The sequence below is a fragment of the Leiobunum rupestre genome, chromosome 6, assembly GCF_980474605.1.
Source record: "Leiobunum rupestre chromosome 6, qqLeiRupe1.1.hap1, whole genome shotgun sequence".
Lineage (NCBI taxonomy): Eukaryota > Metazoa > Arthropoda > Arachnida > Opiliones > Sclerosomatidae > Leiobunum > Leiobunum rupestre.
In genome coordinates, this window is record NC_143389.1 from 63,275,564 (window position 1) to 63,293,524 (window position 17,961).

General features: G+C 31.0%; 1 protein-coding gene across 4 annotated transcripts in view; it reads left to right on the forward strand.

The window, feature by feature from the left end:
* The window catches only part of hwt (SH2 domain-containing adapter heavyweight), a 190,995-nt gene that overhangs the window by 1,930 nt on the left and 171,104 nt on the right, over positions 1–17,961 (forward strand). For 2 of the 4 annotated variants that reach the window (XM_090176959.1, XM_090176957.1), the window contains exons 2-4: positions 1,351–1,559; positions 1,622–1,692; positions 1,756–1,882. In XM_090176959.1, coding sequence (XP_090033085.1) covers positions 1,493–1,559; positions 1,622–1,692; positions 1,756–1,882 — 265 coding nt within the window. In that variant the 5' untranslated portion in view covers positions 1,351–1,492. Of the gene's footprint in view, positions 1–106; positions 275–297; positions 752–1,350; positions 1,560–1,621; positions 1,693–1,755; positions 1,883–17,961 lie in introns of those variants that run through there. The other 2 variants (XM_090176958.1, XM_090176956.1) reach the window with 2 other exon arrangements.

A 17,961-nucleotide genomic window follows, 5' to 3' on the forward strand; every position in this document is an offset into this window, starting at 1 on the left:
CGTTAAGGTTCTTTCCCTTTGTCTTTCATAGTATATAGTTGTAACTTTTTCAAAATTAATGTCAATTTAACGCGCTACTGGTCTGCGGGTATTCTCATTCCGTGGTCGGTTTTGAGACGACGCTGTCGCGCATTTGCGTCTAATCGCGAAAAACACTACGAGCCTCTCTTCGCCCTTGAAAAGACGGAATAAATAAATCTAATCCGATATTTTTCTCTGCCTTTCAAAGTGCTTATTGATAATTTACGAAGATTAGGCTATCTGGATTGAAGCGGTTAGTTTTGTTTATGATAAACTAACTATAAAATACGCAAAACTGTAAAGATCTCGAAATATAAATTCAAAAATCGCGGGTAATTTGTACGTGACGTTTTTCCCGTTCTTCTTTTTCGAGGGCAAGGTTTTATCTTTTCCTTTTGCGTCCAAAATGGCAAAACTTCGACCTTTCTAGTAGGAAGACTTTTCGGGAGGGTCAAAATTTTCCCGAAAGTTTTTATCTTATTTTTTTTAACCTGTTTTCTTTGGGTAGGGTCCACGCGCGCCGCTAAGCGGAGTAGCTGCAGCTTTTATCTCCCCATATGTCTGCAAGTCTAGTCTTCAATAAGCAGCTATTTTGATAAGGCTGGTTTTTTTAAGTTTATTTCGGAACTTTTCTTAACTTTTAAATGGATTTTTTAGTTACTATTTTACATTTTTACGTCACTTTTTACGCCTAGATTTGTTTAGAACGAAATGAACGTAGAACACAGAGGTTTGTCGCGTTATTTTATTCCTAACCGAGATGATTAACCAAGGCTTATGGAGTCTCTTTAAATTTTTCATTTTTATCTTAAAGCATGGTAACAATATAATAAGACTGGCATTATTTAGAGATATTTTCTACCAAATTTCTTTTATTATAAATAATTGAAAATTAAAAATGAGTATTCTAAATTTTACACGAACTTAATATAAATGTCAAAAATGTGTGTATAATGAAATTAATCCTGTATTTTATTTTAATCTGTGTTGGTGGATATTGGGCAATGACCTTATGATTCATTGTGCATTCCAAGAATATTGTTTTGTGTCCACTTTTAGAAATGATTAAAATATGTCAATTTCTTTAATAAAACCATAATTCTTATTCCAATTAATAGTAACAGTTACTTCATATTTTTTTGTTAGTTTGAACCCTTCTATCTTGATAAGCTAATTTCCTTGGGGTAGGTATATGCCTATCAGCGTTATCTTGGCAATTAAGCAGTAAAATATGGTAGTGCCTAGGCCTTATCTCTTTGATTACTGGAATTATATTTCAATATCTTTATATGAAATAAAGTCTTTAAACATTGAACTATTTGATTTCAGATCAACTCGTATTTTGCATAGACGGCAAATTTGAATTTCCTATTGTTGTATACTCAAACTCCAACCGTCCAACCAGAGCTTAAGTATTTGTGTTTTTATACGCACAATTTTTTTCATCCTGGAGTCGTGTTGTAGCAATTCGATGGCCAAGTTCTTCAAGCATCTTGGTATTGGAAAAAAGCCGCCAGCTCTTCCAACCAAAGATTACGGTACATTTCTTGGTTTTTTGGCACAATTTAAACGACACTTCATTGTTTTTTACTATTTCTAGAGCAATCTTTATACGCAAACGCATCAACATCGGGAGTCAAATGTACCAGATTTGAGATGAACCAATCAAAGGCATTATTTTTTTCTAACTTTCTTCATAATGATTTGATTTTAATTTTAAATTTATATTGACAGCCTACGTTATTCCAAGAATACACTGATCCGTTGGACTTTCGTAAAGAAGCCGGGGTCATTTGCGAGGATGAAGATTTATACACTAACCCAACTGAAGAGGATGTTTATTCGGAGCCGTACGAGTCGGGTGAGTACCTTTTCAAATTCCGGAATCCACAGATTTTGGGGCTTAGCGTGTGTTATTGGTTATGAATAAATTTTTTTTGATATTGTGTATTACGTAATTTAAGTTAATATTTAGTAAATTTATTCGATAATTTTTATTAGCGAGTTTATGCATTAATTTGAAACTTTTTGTTGTGATAAAATCTTTTTAATTATCTGCGCTGAACATTATTTTGAGTAGTTGTGTTTAAGGAATATTATAAAATTTTACTTTGACCTATTGCGTTTTTAATTATTTTGCGTATTCAATAATACTTATCTTGTAGTATAGATGGAATTGGTATTTTGCCAATAAATGTGTGATGAACGCTAAAATTAACATAATCTTGTATTTACTATCATTTTAATCTTGAAAAGATTGGATTTTAAACCATATGTTTTATGATAAGTAAGAAATTATTTATTTGAAAACTATTAATATTTTAAAAAATAATATGATAATAGAAAATGGATAGGAGCTAAATACTAAAATTAAATATTTATATTTTTTAATATTTGCATAATTAGTAGGGTTAAAATTGTAATAAAAATATTCGATAATAATTTTGAATAATTGAAATTTGGAATTTCGTTAATTCGCCGTATACTATCGCTAGATGTCGCCCTTTTCGTAAAGATCGATCGTCCCTCGAGGCTGCCGCCATCTAGAGGCAAAAAGGGAAAGCTCGATTGGAAAAGGATGCGGAATTCGCGAAGGCGATAACGTCACGATTTGTTCTGTTATAATAGCCCAAAGGCAATAAAACCTTTTCACTTCTTAAATTCGTTACATTTACGACTTCTTGCCTATCAACCGGGTAAAATAAAACCCACAAAGCAAATGAGCATTATGATTCTACCCGAATGTAATTTCCAGGCAAATGTAAATCCAGGGATTGACGGAGAAAGAATGTAACTCTGAAAAGCATCAAATAAAGATAATTTTGTAGTGTAATTCTCGGAAATGGTAGCGGCTCTTGAAATTTTAACATGTAGTAGCGATCAGGGGCGAGAAAGGCTACTATAAAATTTATAGAGCTTGAAACATTTTGAACACGTAACCAGAGTCGCGCTTCGGGCATATTTCGCTCTTAAAAATTCAAGTAGGCTTTTAAAATCCTAGAGGGGCATCTCTGCTTTCACAGCGGGTCGGGGAAACCAACCGCGTCAGACGGAGGGGTATGGATAAAACACTAAAGAGCATCGTCCTCAACTCAAACTGTACCGCGTTGTTAGGCGTTGGGTGAACTGCGAGGCGAATTGCATACGCGCCTGGAATCGAATTTATTTTTCTGTTGCTCCTTGGATAATGGTTTCTCTCTCCTCTCCAACTCTATTTGAGGATTCTCTTCTAGTTATACGGCTGCGGCCATCGCGTTATGGGCACCACTTTCCTTATAACCCTAAAAAGGGCATCGGCTCCGCTTCTATCCCTGCCCTCCCCCCGGCCCCCTGGTATGAGTCAGAGGATGCTCCCCTCTTCGCAGCGAAAGGGGCTTGATCCCCGCTAAGTCGAAGGAACTAGGCCCCGAGACAGCGCAGCCGGTAGTAGTGCTAGTGTCAAAAGTGTCGGTCCATAATGTTTAAGGCGCTTGATATTTTTGGGCGCGTTATTCTTAGCTCGTAACTTTTCCTCTTCCGGTTTGCTCTTCCTCTCCGACGTGTAGCGTTTGCAGTCTCCCCTTCCGTTGTTTCCTTTTACGAGCGTCGTTCCCCGCCGCTCCAAATATTGGCTGGCTCATTTTGGGGTCTCGTTTGAGTCGTTTTCCCACACTGTTTCGCCCATTCTCTCCTATTGTTCCTGACTAGGCGTCTGGAAAATATTTTGCCCATTTGCAGGCAACGCAATTTTCTTTTATTCTAGCCTCTCCCCGCGCCGCCTTTTTAACGAAGTATTACCCAAATTGCTTCCTCTTCTTTTATCAGTTTCCATCTCTTCTCTCGTCTAAAATTGAGCTTTTCCCCGACCGTGTTTTCCGACGCGTTCCGTCGACGAATCTAACGACCTCGATTTGGAGTCGTGTAAGATTTGCTTCTCTTCTCGCTTTCAGCTTATTTCGAGGGGCTGGAAATCGGTGACGCTTATTTTTACTACAATCGCCTCCAAATTGCCTTTATTTATAGCGCTTCTTAGGCCCCGGTCAAGTTTTGACTGCGGTTGCTCTTAGTACCGAGATGGTTTTCCCCGCAGACTAATCTGACTTTATTCCAGTAGCCCAGGGCTGGCTGCAGATTAGAGGATCAGGGGAATAGTCAGAATTTGAAAATAAGCTTGTTATGTCGAGGAACTTTAGGGATTCCGTAGAAGACATGGAATTTATATTTATCTTGAAAATTATATCATTATTATTTATTTTAGTTCTGTGATTATTATTTATTTTAGTTCTGTGACTATTATTTATTTTAGTTCTGTGACTATTATCTATTTTAGTTCTCTGACTATTATTTATTTTAGTTCTCTGACTATTATCTATTTTAGTTCTGTGACTATTATCTATTTTAGTTCTGTGACTATTATCTATTTTAGTTCTGTGACTATTATTTATTTTAGTTCTGTGACTATTATTTATTTTAGTTCTGTGACTATTATCTATTTTAGTTCTGTGACTATTATTTATTTTAGTTCTGTGATTATTATTTATTTTAGTTCTGTGATTATTATTTATTTTAGTTCTGTGATTATTATTTATTTTAGTTCTGTGACTATTATCTATTTTAGTTCTGTGACTATCTATTTTAGTTCTGTGACTATTATTTATTTTACTTCTGTGACTATTATTTATTTTAGTTTTGTGACTTATTTATTTTAGTTCTGTGACTATTATCTATTTTAGTTCTGTGACTATCTATTTTAGTTCTGTGACTATTATTTATTTTACTTCTGTGACTATTATTTATTTTAGTTCTGTGACTATTATTTATTTTAGTTCTGTGACTATCATTTATTTTAGTTCTGTGACTATTATTTATTTTAGTTCTGTGACTATTATTTATTTTAGTTCTGTGACTATTATTTATTTTAGTTCTGTGACTATTATCTATTTTAGTTCTGTGACTATTATTTATTTTAGTTCTGTGACTATTATTTATTTTAGTTCTGTGACTATTATTTATTTTAGTTCTGTGACTATTATTTATTTTAGTTCTGTGACTATTATCTATTTTAGTTCTGTGAATATTATTTATTTTAGTTCTGTGACTATTATTTATTTTAGTTCTGTGACTATTATCTATTTTAGTTCTGTGACTATTATCTATTTTAGTTCTGTGACTATTATTTATTTTAGTTCTGTGACTATTATTTATTTTAGTTCTGTGACTTATCTATTTTAGTTCTGTGACTATTATCTATTTTAGTTCTGTGACTATTATTTATTTTAGTTCTGTGACTATTATTTATTTTAGTTCTGTGACTATTATTTATTTTAGTTCTGTGACTATTATTTATTTTAGTTCTGTGACTATTATTTATTTTAGTTCTGTGACTATTTATTTTAGTTCTGTGACTATTATTTATTTTAGTTCTGTGACTATTATTTATTTTAGTTCTGTGACTATTATTTATTTTAGTTCTGTGACTATTATTTATTTTAGTTCTGTGACTATTATTTATTTTAGTTCTGTGACTATTATTTATTTTAGTTCTGTGACTATTATCTATTTTAGTTCTGTGACTATTATTTATTTTAGTTCTGTGACTATTATTTATTTTAGTTCTGTGACTATTATTTATTTTAGTTCTGTGACTATTATCTATTTTAGTTCTGTGACTATTATTTATTTTAGTTCTGTGAATATTATTTATTTTAGTTCTGTGAATATTATTTATTTTAGTTCTGTGACTATTATTTATTTTAGTTCTGTGACTATTATTTATTTTAGTTCTGTGACTATTATCTATTTTAGTTCTGTGACTATTATCTATTTTAGTTCTGTGACTATTATCTATTTTAGTTCTGTGACTATCTATTTTAGTTCTGTGACTATTATCTATTTTAGTTCTGTGACTATTATTTATTTTAGTTCTGTGACTATTATTTATTTTAGTTCTTTGACTATTATTTATTTTAGTTCTGTGACTATTATCTATTTTAGTTCTGTGACTATTATTTATTTTAGTTCTGTGACTATTATTTATTTTAGTTCTGTGACTATTATTTATTTTAGTTCTGTGACTATTATTTATTTTAGTTCTGTGACTATTATCTATTTTAGTTCTGTGACTATTATTTATTTTAGTTCTGTGACTATTATTTATTTTAGTTCTGTGACTTATCTATTTTAGTTCTGTGACTATTATCTATTTTAGTTCTGTGACTATTATTTATTTTAGTTCTGTGACTATTATTTATTTTAGTTCTGTGACTATTATTTATTTTAGTTCTGTGACTATTATTTATTTTAGTTCTGTGACTATTTATTTTAGTTCTGTGACTATTATTTATTTTAGTTCTGTGACTATTATTTATTTTAGTTCTGTGACTATTATTTATTTTAGTTCTGTGACTATCATTTATTTTAGTTCTGTGACTATTATTTATTTTAGTTCTGTGACTATTATTTATTTTAGTTCTGTGACTATTATTTATTTTAGTTCTGTGACTATTATTTATTTTAGTTCTGTGACTATTATTTATTTTAGTTCTGTGACTATTATTTATTTTAGTTCTGTGAATATTATTTATTTTAGTTCTGTGACTATTATTTATTTTAGTTCTGTGACTATTATTTATTTTAGTTCTGTGACTATTATTTATTTTAGTTCTGTGACTATTATCTATTTTAGTTCTGTGACTATTATCTATTTTAGTTCTGTGACTATTATCTATTTTAGTTCTGTGACTATTATCTATTTTAGTTCTGTGACTATTATCTATTTTAGTTCTGTGACTATTATCTATTTTAGTTCTGTGACTATTATTTATTTTAGTTCTGTGACTATTATTTATTTTAGTTCTTTGACTATTATTTATTTTAGTTCTGTGACTATTATTTATTTTAGTTCTGTGACTATTATCTATTTTAGTTCTGTGACTATTATTTATTTTAGTTCTGTGACTATTATCTATTTTAGTTCTGTGACTATTATTTATTTTAGTTCTGTGACTATTATTTATTTTAGTTCTGTGACTATTATTTATTTTAGTTCTGTGACTATTATTTATTTTAGTTCTGTGACTATTATTTATTTTAGTTCTGTGACTATTATTTATTTTAGTTCTGTGACTATTATTTATTTTAGTTCTGTGACTATTATTTATTTTAGTTCTGTGACTATTATTTATTTTAGTTCTGTGACTATTATTTATTTTAGTTCTGTGACTATTATTTATTTTAGTTCTGTGACTATTATCTATTTTAGTTCTGTGACTATTATTTATTTTAGTTCTGTGACTATTATTTATTTTAGTTCTGTGACTATTATTTATTTTAGTTCTGTGACTATTATCTATTTTAGTTCTGTGACTATTATTTATTTTAGTTCTGTGAATATTATTTATTTTAGTTCTGTGAATATTATTTATTTTAGTTCTGTGACTATTATTTATTTTAGTTCTGTGACTATTATTTATTTTAGTTCTGTGACTATTATTTATTTTAGTTCTGTGACTATTATCTATTTTAGTTCTGTGACTATTATCTATTTTAGTTCTGTGACTATTATCTATTTTAGTTCTGTGACTATCTATTTTAGTTCTGTGACTATTATCTATTTTAGTTCTGTGACTATTATTTATTTTAGTTCTGTGACTATTATTTATTTTAGTTCTTTGACTATTATTTATTTTAGTTCTGTGACTATTATCTATTTTAGTTCTGTGACTATTATTTATTTTAGTTCTGTGACTATTATTTATTTTAGTTCTGTGACTATTATTTATTTTAGTTCTGTGACTATTATTTATTTTAGTTCTGTGACTATTATTTATTTTAGTTCTGTGACTATTATCTATTTTAGTTCTGTGACTATTATTTATTTTAGTTCTGTGACTATTATTTATTTTAGTTCTGTGACTTATCTATTTTAGTTCTGTGACTATTATCTATTTTAGTTCTGTGACTATTATTTATTTTAGTTCTGTGACTATTATTTATTTTAGTTCTGTGACTATTATTTATTTTAGTTCTGTGACTATTATTTATTTTAGTTCTGTGACTATTTATTTTAGTTCTGTGACTATTATTTATTTTAGTTCTGTGACTATTATTTATTTTAGTTCTGTGACTATTATTTATTTTAGTTCTGTGACTATCATTTATTTTAGTTCTGTGACTATTATTTATTTTAGTTCTGTGACTATTATTTATTTTAGTTCTGTGACTATTATTTATTTTAGTTCTGTGACTATTATTTATTTTAGTTCTGTGACTATTATTTATTTTAGTTCTGTGACTATTATTTATTTTAGTTCTGTGACTATTATTTATTTTAGTTCTGTGAATATTATTTATTTTAGTTCTGTGACTATTATTTATTTTAGTTCTGTGACTATTATTTATTTTAGTTCTGTGACTATTATTTATTTTAGTTCTGTGACTATTATCTATTTTAGTTCTGTGACTATTATCTATTTTAGTTCTGTGACTATTATCTATTTTAGTTCTGTGACTATTATCTATTTTAGTTCTGTGACTATTATCTATTTTAGTTCTGTGACTATTATCTATTTTAGTTCTGTGACTATTATTTATTTTAGTTCTTTGACTATTATTTATTTTAGTTCTGTGACTATTATTTATTTTAGTTCTGTGACTATTATCTATTTTAGTTCTGTGACTATTATTTATTTTAGTTCTGTGACTATTATCTATTTTAGTTCTGTGACTATTATTTATTTTAGTTCTGTGACTATTATTTATTTTAGTTCTGTGACTATTATTTATTTTAGTTCTGTGACTATTATTTATTTTAGTTCTGTGACTATTATTTATTTTAGTTCTGTGACTATTATTTATTTTAGTTCTGTGACTATTATTTATTTTAGTTCTGTGACTATTATCTATTTTAGTTCTGTGACTATTATATATTTAAATTCTTCGTGGAATTTATATTTATCTGGATAAATTGTTATATATTTGGGTTCTGTGATGAATTCGGTTATTATTGGCCACTTTTGTAAACGTTTAAGCTGAGGAATCATGCAAAATCGGGGAATTTTAAATTAGGCCTAAAAGGTCAAGGAATTATAAGAAATTCAGGAAGTTCATAAAATTTTATGAATGTTAAATTTAGTTTTGTGATGCATTCGGTTATTATTATTTAGTTAAACATGATTGGCGTTTTTTAAACCAGGCTAAGGAATCATGCAAAATCGGATAATTTGAAAATAGGCCTAAAATACGCCTTAAAATTTGTGCATCAACTTTTGAGACACCCTGTATAAAGCGAAACATTTACTAATTTTGACCTTTAAAACGCCAGGGGGAAATCTCTAGAAATGGTCATAAAGGATTTGGAGTTCGAAGACGTTGTAACATCTTGTCTCTGGATATCAGACGTTAAGGGGGAAGACTACAGTGGCCATTGTCTACTTTCGCGCTATTTCAAGCTGAACTCTTTTAATTTTGTATTTTAGCCTATAAAATTAATATTTAAGTGTAGAACAGCCTCTTGTTTAGTGACTAAAATAATTTTGACAATTTTAAATTTAAAAGTTATTTAAGTTTTTACGTTATAATTCGGACCCCCAGAGCTAAACAAGTTGGGCAAGCGCCCAAACTACCCTTTAGTTAGGACCTTATATCTCGTTAACTATTAATATTAGAATTATCAAAATTATTTTAAGCACTAGAGATTGGTTCAGCCTAATAAGAAAAATATAGTTCAATTATGTAATTATTAAAACAGAAACGTTTAGCTTGAACGAAAAAGAGGCTTTTACTGTATTCTTCCCCCTCAATAAACGTATTTATTTATTATGGCCACCGAAACAAAAGTTTCAAAATATGACCTCTGACCCGTCATATCGTTTTTCAATACGCCTATTTCCGTATAACGACGTTTTCCCCCAGCCTTGGAGTCCCTTTCTCGGTAATTTCGCGGGCCAAATAGATCCAATTTATAACCCCTAAAACCTCCCCTTTTTCCGAGTTTATTTTAAAATCCGCCCATTCCAAATACTTGGCTCCCCCCGCTCTCATTTCTTCGTCTCAGATTCCTTTTCTCAGGCTGGAAATTCAGCTTCTTCCTTCTAAAGAAACCCCCTCCCAGTTACATTATCCCGAGTAATTGTTTTTTCAAGCTCCGGTGACTTTTTATTACCTCGAAATGGTTTTTGATTATTGACATTCTCGCTGTCTCGGCGGTATGTCCGCACTCCAGAGAAAAGACAAAGGCCTAAAAAAGGGACGAGGAAAACGTAGGGAGAGATTGGATAGAATCCCTCCTCCGGATGTTTTTTGTTATTCGAGAGTTCGGAATTTAAAAGGATGCGATGCGGGGAAGAGAGCGTCTCCGGGATTCGAGCTTGGATACGTGGGAACGAGAGATTGAGTGTGTATGGAGTTTTAACTTAGATGGTTTTTTTTTCGTTCGTTTATTTGGCTTTAAACGGATTTCTTAAGTTTGACGTTGAGTATTGTTTGCGGTGTTTTATTACGGATATAAGTAATTTTCACCTGTCTAATACGTTTGTAAAACGACATGTTTTTAAAAATTAAGAAGGTTTTAATTTTACCCTTTTAAGTGATTTCTGATATTGTCATTAAGAAGTTTCCGAAATTAAAATTTCTAAAATTACAAAATTGAAATTTTTTCTACAAGATAATTTCTGAACAAGCGTTACCTGAATTAAATTCCAAATTAATTAGTGAAATTTAATCGTTTTCTGTAAGATAATTTTCTAAAATGAACATAAAATCATGTTCTATAAATTTCTGAAATGAACATAAAATCATGTTGTAAATTATTTCTAAAAAGAACATTAAATCATGTTCTATAAAATTCTGAAATGAACAAAATCATGTTCTAAATTATTTCTGAAATGAACATAAAATCAAGCTCTAAATTATTTCTGAAATGAACATTAAATCATGTTCTAAATTATTTCTGAAATGAACATTAATCATGTTCTAAATTATTTCTGAAATGCACTGAAACAATTTTCTAAATAGATTTTTTCTGAAATGAATAATACAATTTTCTAAATAGATTTTTTTCTGAAATGAATAAATCAATTTTCTAAATAGATATTTTTTGAAATGAAAAAACCAATTTTTTCAAGTAAATATTTTCTGAAATGAATAAAACAATTTTCTAAATATTTTCTGGAATGAACAAAACAATTTTCTAAATATTTTCTGGAATGAACAAAACAATTTTCTAAATATTTTCTGAAATGAACAAAACAATTTTCTAAATATTTTCTGAAATGAACAAAACAATTTTCTAAATATTTTCTGAAATGAACAAAACAATTTTCTGAATAAATATTTTCTGAAATTAACAAAACAATTTTGTGAATAAATATTTTCTGAAATGAACAAAACAATTTTGTGAATAAATATTTTCTGAAATGAACAAAACAATTTTCTGAATAAATATTTTCTGAAATAAAAATTGAATCATTGACCACAAAATACTTTCTCAAACAATCATAAAATAATTTTTCAAAGATGGTTGAATATTTCTCTAAAAGATAATAGATTAATAGGATAGTTTCTAAAATGAAAAATAAAACATTACGTAACTAATAATTTCTGTAAAAGTAATAATTGATTATGCTCCAAATCGATCTGCATATAGTGTTTAAGACGTTAAATGTTGACAGACCTATACTGAAAAAAATTAGTGTTGAAGAAAGGTTAGTTCGGGGGTTTGTCCACAAACCCTTAGGGACAGTAAAAAAGCGTTAGAACTGTAAAATAACGAAATTTTCCCGCGTACGGTTGCGCGACGATATCGCGAGAGGGAGCCACCAGCGAGAGAGAGGTAGAGAGATTGGATAGTCCGTCCTAATACTGAGTTACTTAATTGGAAACGGATGAGACGAACGCGGGTTACGCGGTACTTGAGCGGCAAAGTTGACATTAAATTGCTATAATTTTCCCCGAACCAAATGAATCAGTAGCCACGGAAGACGTAGGTACTTGTAACAACTTCTCGTCTTTGGCACTAGCTCTCAGTTGACCACGTGTCCTACTACATACACGAGGGAAGAGCGGGTTTCCCTTGACGATAGGGTATAAAGAGGCTAATTTGGTAACCATGGTTTTAAGAGGCGTCGAGGGTACCGTATTAATGTTGCTACGCTATAAAATTGGTTTACATACTCGGAAGTTTCTCCTTGGCGAAGGTCATTGAGGCCTGAAATTAATCAATTTTCTGGGTTTTGCGAGAATTAGCCAGGATATACGCAAAACTAAAGGTCTTAAGAAACTTGGTAAAGCTGCTGAAATATCCGCGCCATTAGCCCCGGCACCGATCGTTAATTAATTCTTCGATCGGAAGTTTTTCGGGAGGAATTGATCTGGGGCTGAGGAGCGACGGAGTTTTATGCCCAAATTTGGTCGCAGTTCGTAGACGATCGAAACGATTGGTTAGGAAAATCCAAGGTTGTTTTAAATCAAGTGATTTTTTTTAAAACAATCATTGATTTAAATCACGTATTATAACAATCAGCTAGGCCATTACCCAAGGCACCACCTCCGGCTTAAGTCATCAAGTGACCTTTAAAGCCATTAATTCAGGTGGCCGGGTTACAATGCGTAGGCGGGTGGTGGCAAGCCCTTCATGCGACGCGAGCCAACAGCTCCCTACACTAACTATTTACCGTTAACCTCAAGTTTTTATGGATGGGGAAACCGAAGAACTTGCAAACTCAACGCGGAAGGATTTGTTCCGAGTTTTCACCCAGTGCCACAAACTGGGATCGAACCTGGCTCCTCTTGCTGCGAGGCGAAAGTGTAATGAATTAAAATGTGCGAAAACAAAATTTTATTATTAATTAATAATTCAATTTACTAAAGTTGAAATTAAACTTAAGTTTATGTTATCGCCACATTCAAATTATCAATTTGTCAAGATAAACAGGCATAAAAGCTTAAAATCAAAAAAATATTACAATCAATAAAAACCCGATTTGAAATCAAATAACTTTTTGTTTTTAAAAATCAGAAAAGTCAACAACCCTTGTCTGACGTCATTACGCCTTATTATTAAAATAAATCGATAAAGAAAAAACGAAAAGGAAAATTGTAAATCCATACGTTTTTTATTTTTTCTTCTAAAGTTTTGCCTTTAGGCATGTAAATGTAATTCCATTAAGTTAACAATGACGTAGATAGTTACACTAATATTATATCAATATTATTTTTGATTCTTTTGTGATTATTTTTTTTTCTTTTGGTATTTTATATTCTTTAAACCTATATCTGCCTGTGCAGGTTACATGGCCTAAAAGTCATATCTGACTTGGCCTATAATGTCAACTGTATATTTATTTATTCTAAAAGAAGTCAAATAAAAAACCAATTATTATTATTATTATAAGTATTATTATTATTATTATTATGAAGTGTTTGCTGCGTTATAAAATAAAACCTTATTTCTTATTGAACTTTACTGAAATATTGAGTGCTCTTGCACGTGGATATATCAGATAAATCAGTTTGTTAATAGTTTGTATGAATCTTGGAAAATTAATTTTCCCCAATAGCTTCGTAACAATGTTATATAATCCAACGAAGTAAGGCCAAAATATATTCCTTATCCATATAGACTTTCAAATTTAAATAAATAGTCGTTAAAAGATTTTTAGTTGATAGATTTGTATTTGTCGAATAAAGTAGCGAAGCGGCATTCTAATTGTAGCGAAGTCACGTTTCACCGAACGTCTCGGGATGTCTTTCCACTCCAGTCAAAGATTTTTTAAGGGATTCTTTCGTTTCTGATTGGAAATTATGCGCGACCAGGGGATATCCGCGTGTTTCGTCCGCGACCGACGAAAGAGGAGAACAAGCCGCGCTTCTTTTCTCGAGTGCCCTCTACTTCATTCCCCGCAAGCGCTCTTCTCTTCTGGGAATCGCGTTCGGCTTTCGCTCCATTCACCGGAGGTCGAAAGGTCGCTCCCGACTTTTCCCGGTTAGGATTCCGCTTCTGGAGGCTTCACCTTCACCCCCGCCTTCGATTTTAGCGCCTAGTGACGTTTCGATTCGTTTTCCAATATCGGTTAGCTAGGTTTCCTCTCTGCAAATTTTCCTTTTACTAATTGGCATTACTGCTTAAAGGTTTTAAAAAGTTTCTCTCTCTGTGCACTTTCCCTGTCGTTGTTTCCATAGTAAAAGTTACACCTGTCGGATCGATAACCGCGCGCTTTCATCTGCTACTTGTGAACGAGGAAATACTCTGAATTGCGCGTAGGCTAAGAATACGTCGGATAAAACTTTTACGGGGTTGCCATGCGTCAGGAAAAACAGGGAAAAGTCGGGGATTTTATAAATGGGCCTTAAAAGACAGGGAATTTAGAAATGGGTCTTAAAAGACAGGGAATTTTAAGAATTTTTAAAAAAATCAGCGAGTTCAGTTTTATCATGGCACGTTTTTAAGGTGATTTTACTTTAGATCTATATGGAAAACTCTGTTTTTAGATCCTTGAAGGGTTTTTAAACCTTGGTACTAAAGTATAAGTTTATTAACTTCTGTTAAATATAAATGTTAAAAACTGTAAAATTTTGGAATTAAAAAGTCGGGGGAATAATAACTTTAAAAGGTCAGGGAAAACGGGGAATTTTAATCTGATAATATTGTGGTAACCCTGTTTTAATTAGTAAACGTCCAGATGTTTAATTTAATGTTCAGTAACAGCTCTACCTTTTTTAAAACCAGTGTTTCAAAGAGCCCAAATTATGAAAAATAATTAAAAATGGTCCGTTACAAGAAGAAATACATGTATTTTTGTTACAAGCAATATTAATATTTCTGTAATAAGGTGGTGCCTTGGGTATTAGCCTAGCTGATTATTATTATTATTGTTGTTAATTGAAGTTTATTATTGGTTGATTTTAGAATTTTCATTGTTATTTTATGAACATAATGAATTATTTTGTGCTAAATAAACAGTTTAATTTATGAAATATTTATAGTAAATCTTACAAATGCTATCGTTGTACGCTTTAAAATACAATTTTCGGTATTTATTGGAATAATGAAAGAAATAGTGAAATATTAATAAATCTATTCGGTAAAAATAATTATTTTAAGGCACTTTTAAGTTATTTTCCATTTGAATTGCCGACTTGTCATATAATTCGCTCAAACAAATAAAAACTACTTTATAATTAATGAATAAATACCGGATATTAATTAAACTAGAGAATGCGAATTCGTTCGTAGAAACATCAGGATAATGTTTTATTTAATATGGAGGAAACTCATTTTGTATTAAATGGATTAAGAACGATATAACTGATCACATTAGTCTGAAATCAAACAAACGAGTTCGCAGCGAGAATTTGAATGATCATTTAAAAAAACTCCATAATATGAAAATGGTAAATTTGTATTAAATAAATTTTACAATATTAAAAAAAAGTTAAATTAAAGATCTATTATACGTACATGTACAGAAAACGTACACGACCTGGAAAAGTCAGGGAATTTTAAAATGACTCCAAATGGTCAGGGAAAAGTCAGGGATTTAGAAAATGTTTCCGAAAGGTCAGGGAAAAGTCAGGGAATTTGAAAATGAATACAAATGGCCAGGGAATTTGAAAATGAATCCAAAAGGTCAGGGAAATGTCAGGGAATGTGAAAATGAATCCAAAAGGTCAGGGAAATGTCAGGGAATGTGAAAGGGTTTCCGAAAGGTCAGGGAAAAGTCGGGGAATTTGAAAAGGTTTCCGAAAGGTCAGGGAAAAGTCCAGGAATTTTAAAATGACCCCAAAAAATCAGGCAAATAAATTTGTGAAATAATATATTTTTCAAACATTTTACCTCAAACCACTACTTCATTCTACTAAAATGGTCAGGGAAATTTTTTAAATTTGGTCAGGGAAAACCTGGAACCGTCAGGGAATTTAATTCCGGAAATTTTTGCACGAACCCTGACGTAATTTTTCTTATTAACAAATGATGTTTAGCACCTAACGGTGATTTTGTTTCCGTAAATTAGTGAGAGTATTTTTCAAAGTGTTTTAAATTATTTTTTTAAGTACAATATCCCGGCTAACAAAGTTTTCTGAAACGGTAACGGTGTTCGGCTTTGAAATATAAAACCTTAACCGGTTTTAACGTGTCCCCGAAATTGGAAGACACTCAGGAAGGGGGGGGGGGAATAGCCCCAAAAATAGCGACTCCGCCCCCGCAGTTTTAATACGGCACTCTTAAATCTAGCAGCCAAAACCATAATTCATAAAATAAGGGAGCAGAGGGTAGAGCATTTTGTAGCGAGGCGGAGACTTAAACCAGTAATGACGTTACCACCCCCCGTTGTTGAAAGTTCACTCCAAACCCGTACGCCGCAATTTCATAACGTACGATTACTAAAACGCTAAATGACTCGGTCGTACTCCTAATGAAAGGTAGTTAAGGCGAAAGGTTGACGTTTCGAAGTTGCGACGACGTGATAAAGTGTATGTAAAACGGCGAAACAACGTCGCGAGAGAGCTATTAATTTTGGAGTCGACCAGGGACACCCAACATGTCCCAGAAGAAAGAATGATGAACGTGGCTCAAATGGGAGGATAGGCCTAAAGGACACGGACATCTCGTGTTAATCCCGCTCCAAACGGATCTTATTTAATTCGGAGTGCCTCGTCGAGGCAGATGGGACCTTGTTTTAGCGAAATTTTACGCAAAACGGTGTTTTAGTCTTAAGCATTTTGATTAATTTAGAACGTCAACGGGTCTTAAGAATAGCGCTGGCGTATAACCATAACGGAGAGGTTAAGCGCGGAACTACAACGTGCCAGAGAATACGTCGGACGTAACGAGCTATTGTTATTCGTTATGGTCTGTCTCTAAGTAATTTTGGGAGTCGTAAATCAGTTGATTTTTAAATCATTGCTTTAAATCACCTTTTATATTTCAATATATTTATGAAAATTTACAATGTCAATTCAGAGCAAAGTAAATGAAATTTAGTTTTTAAATATTAAATTTGATTAAAAGAAATTTAAATTTTACTTTACATTACCGTTTTATTGAAATTATTAATCAATTTCCATTCAAATTATTAATCAATTTCCATTCAAATTATTAATCAATTTCCATTCAAATTATTAATCAATTTCCATTCAAATTATTAATCAATTTCCATTCAAATTATTAATCAATTTCCATTCAAATTATTAATCAATTTCCATTCAAATTATTAATCAATTTCCATTCAAATTATTAATCAATTTCCATTCAAATTATTAATCAATTTCCATTCAAATTATTAATTAATTTCCATTCAAATTATTAATCAATTTCCATTCAAATTATTAATCAATTTCCATTCAAATTATTAATCAATTTCCATTCAAATTATTAATCAATTTCCATTCAAATTATTAATCAATTTCCATTCAAATTATTAATCAATTTCCATTCAAATTATTAATAAATTTCCATTCAAATTATTAATAAATTTCCATTCAAATTATTAATCCAATTCCAATCGTATAAATGGAACTTCGGAAAATATATTTGTACGCCCAATGGAAATGTCTTTACAATCTTTTGAGTTAGTCATCAGCTTATAAATACGTTTCGGGAAGTGGTTAACGAAGCGTTAAGTTATTTTTCCCAAATTGAATTCTATTTCGTGTCCCGGGATTTATCTCTTCATTATATTTACGGTATTTTAAATCGAATTTATAGAAATGGTTAGGTTTCTGGGGATTGGTAATTTCAATTTCCTCTAAAGACTACAGTTCTGTCATTCGTTTTATTGTTGGTGGGGCTTTTTCAATAGGGTTCGTACACGAATTGGAAAACCGGGAAAAGTAAAGGGGTTTTTATAAACTGTCCCAAAAAGTCCAGGAATCTGAAAATTTTCCAAATTAGTCTGAAAAACGGCAGGGAATTGGAAAATGCTTCCAAGTAGTCAGGGAAAATTCAGGGAATTTGAAATTGGT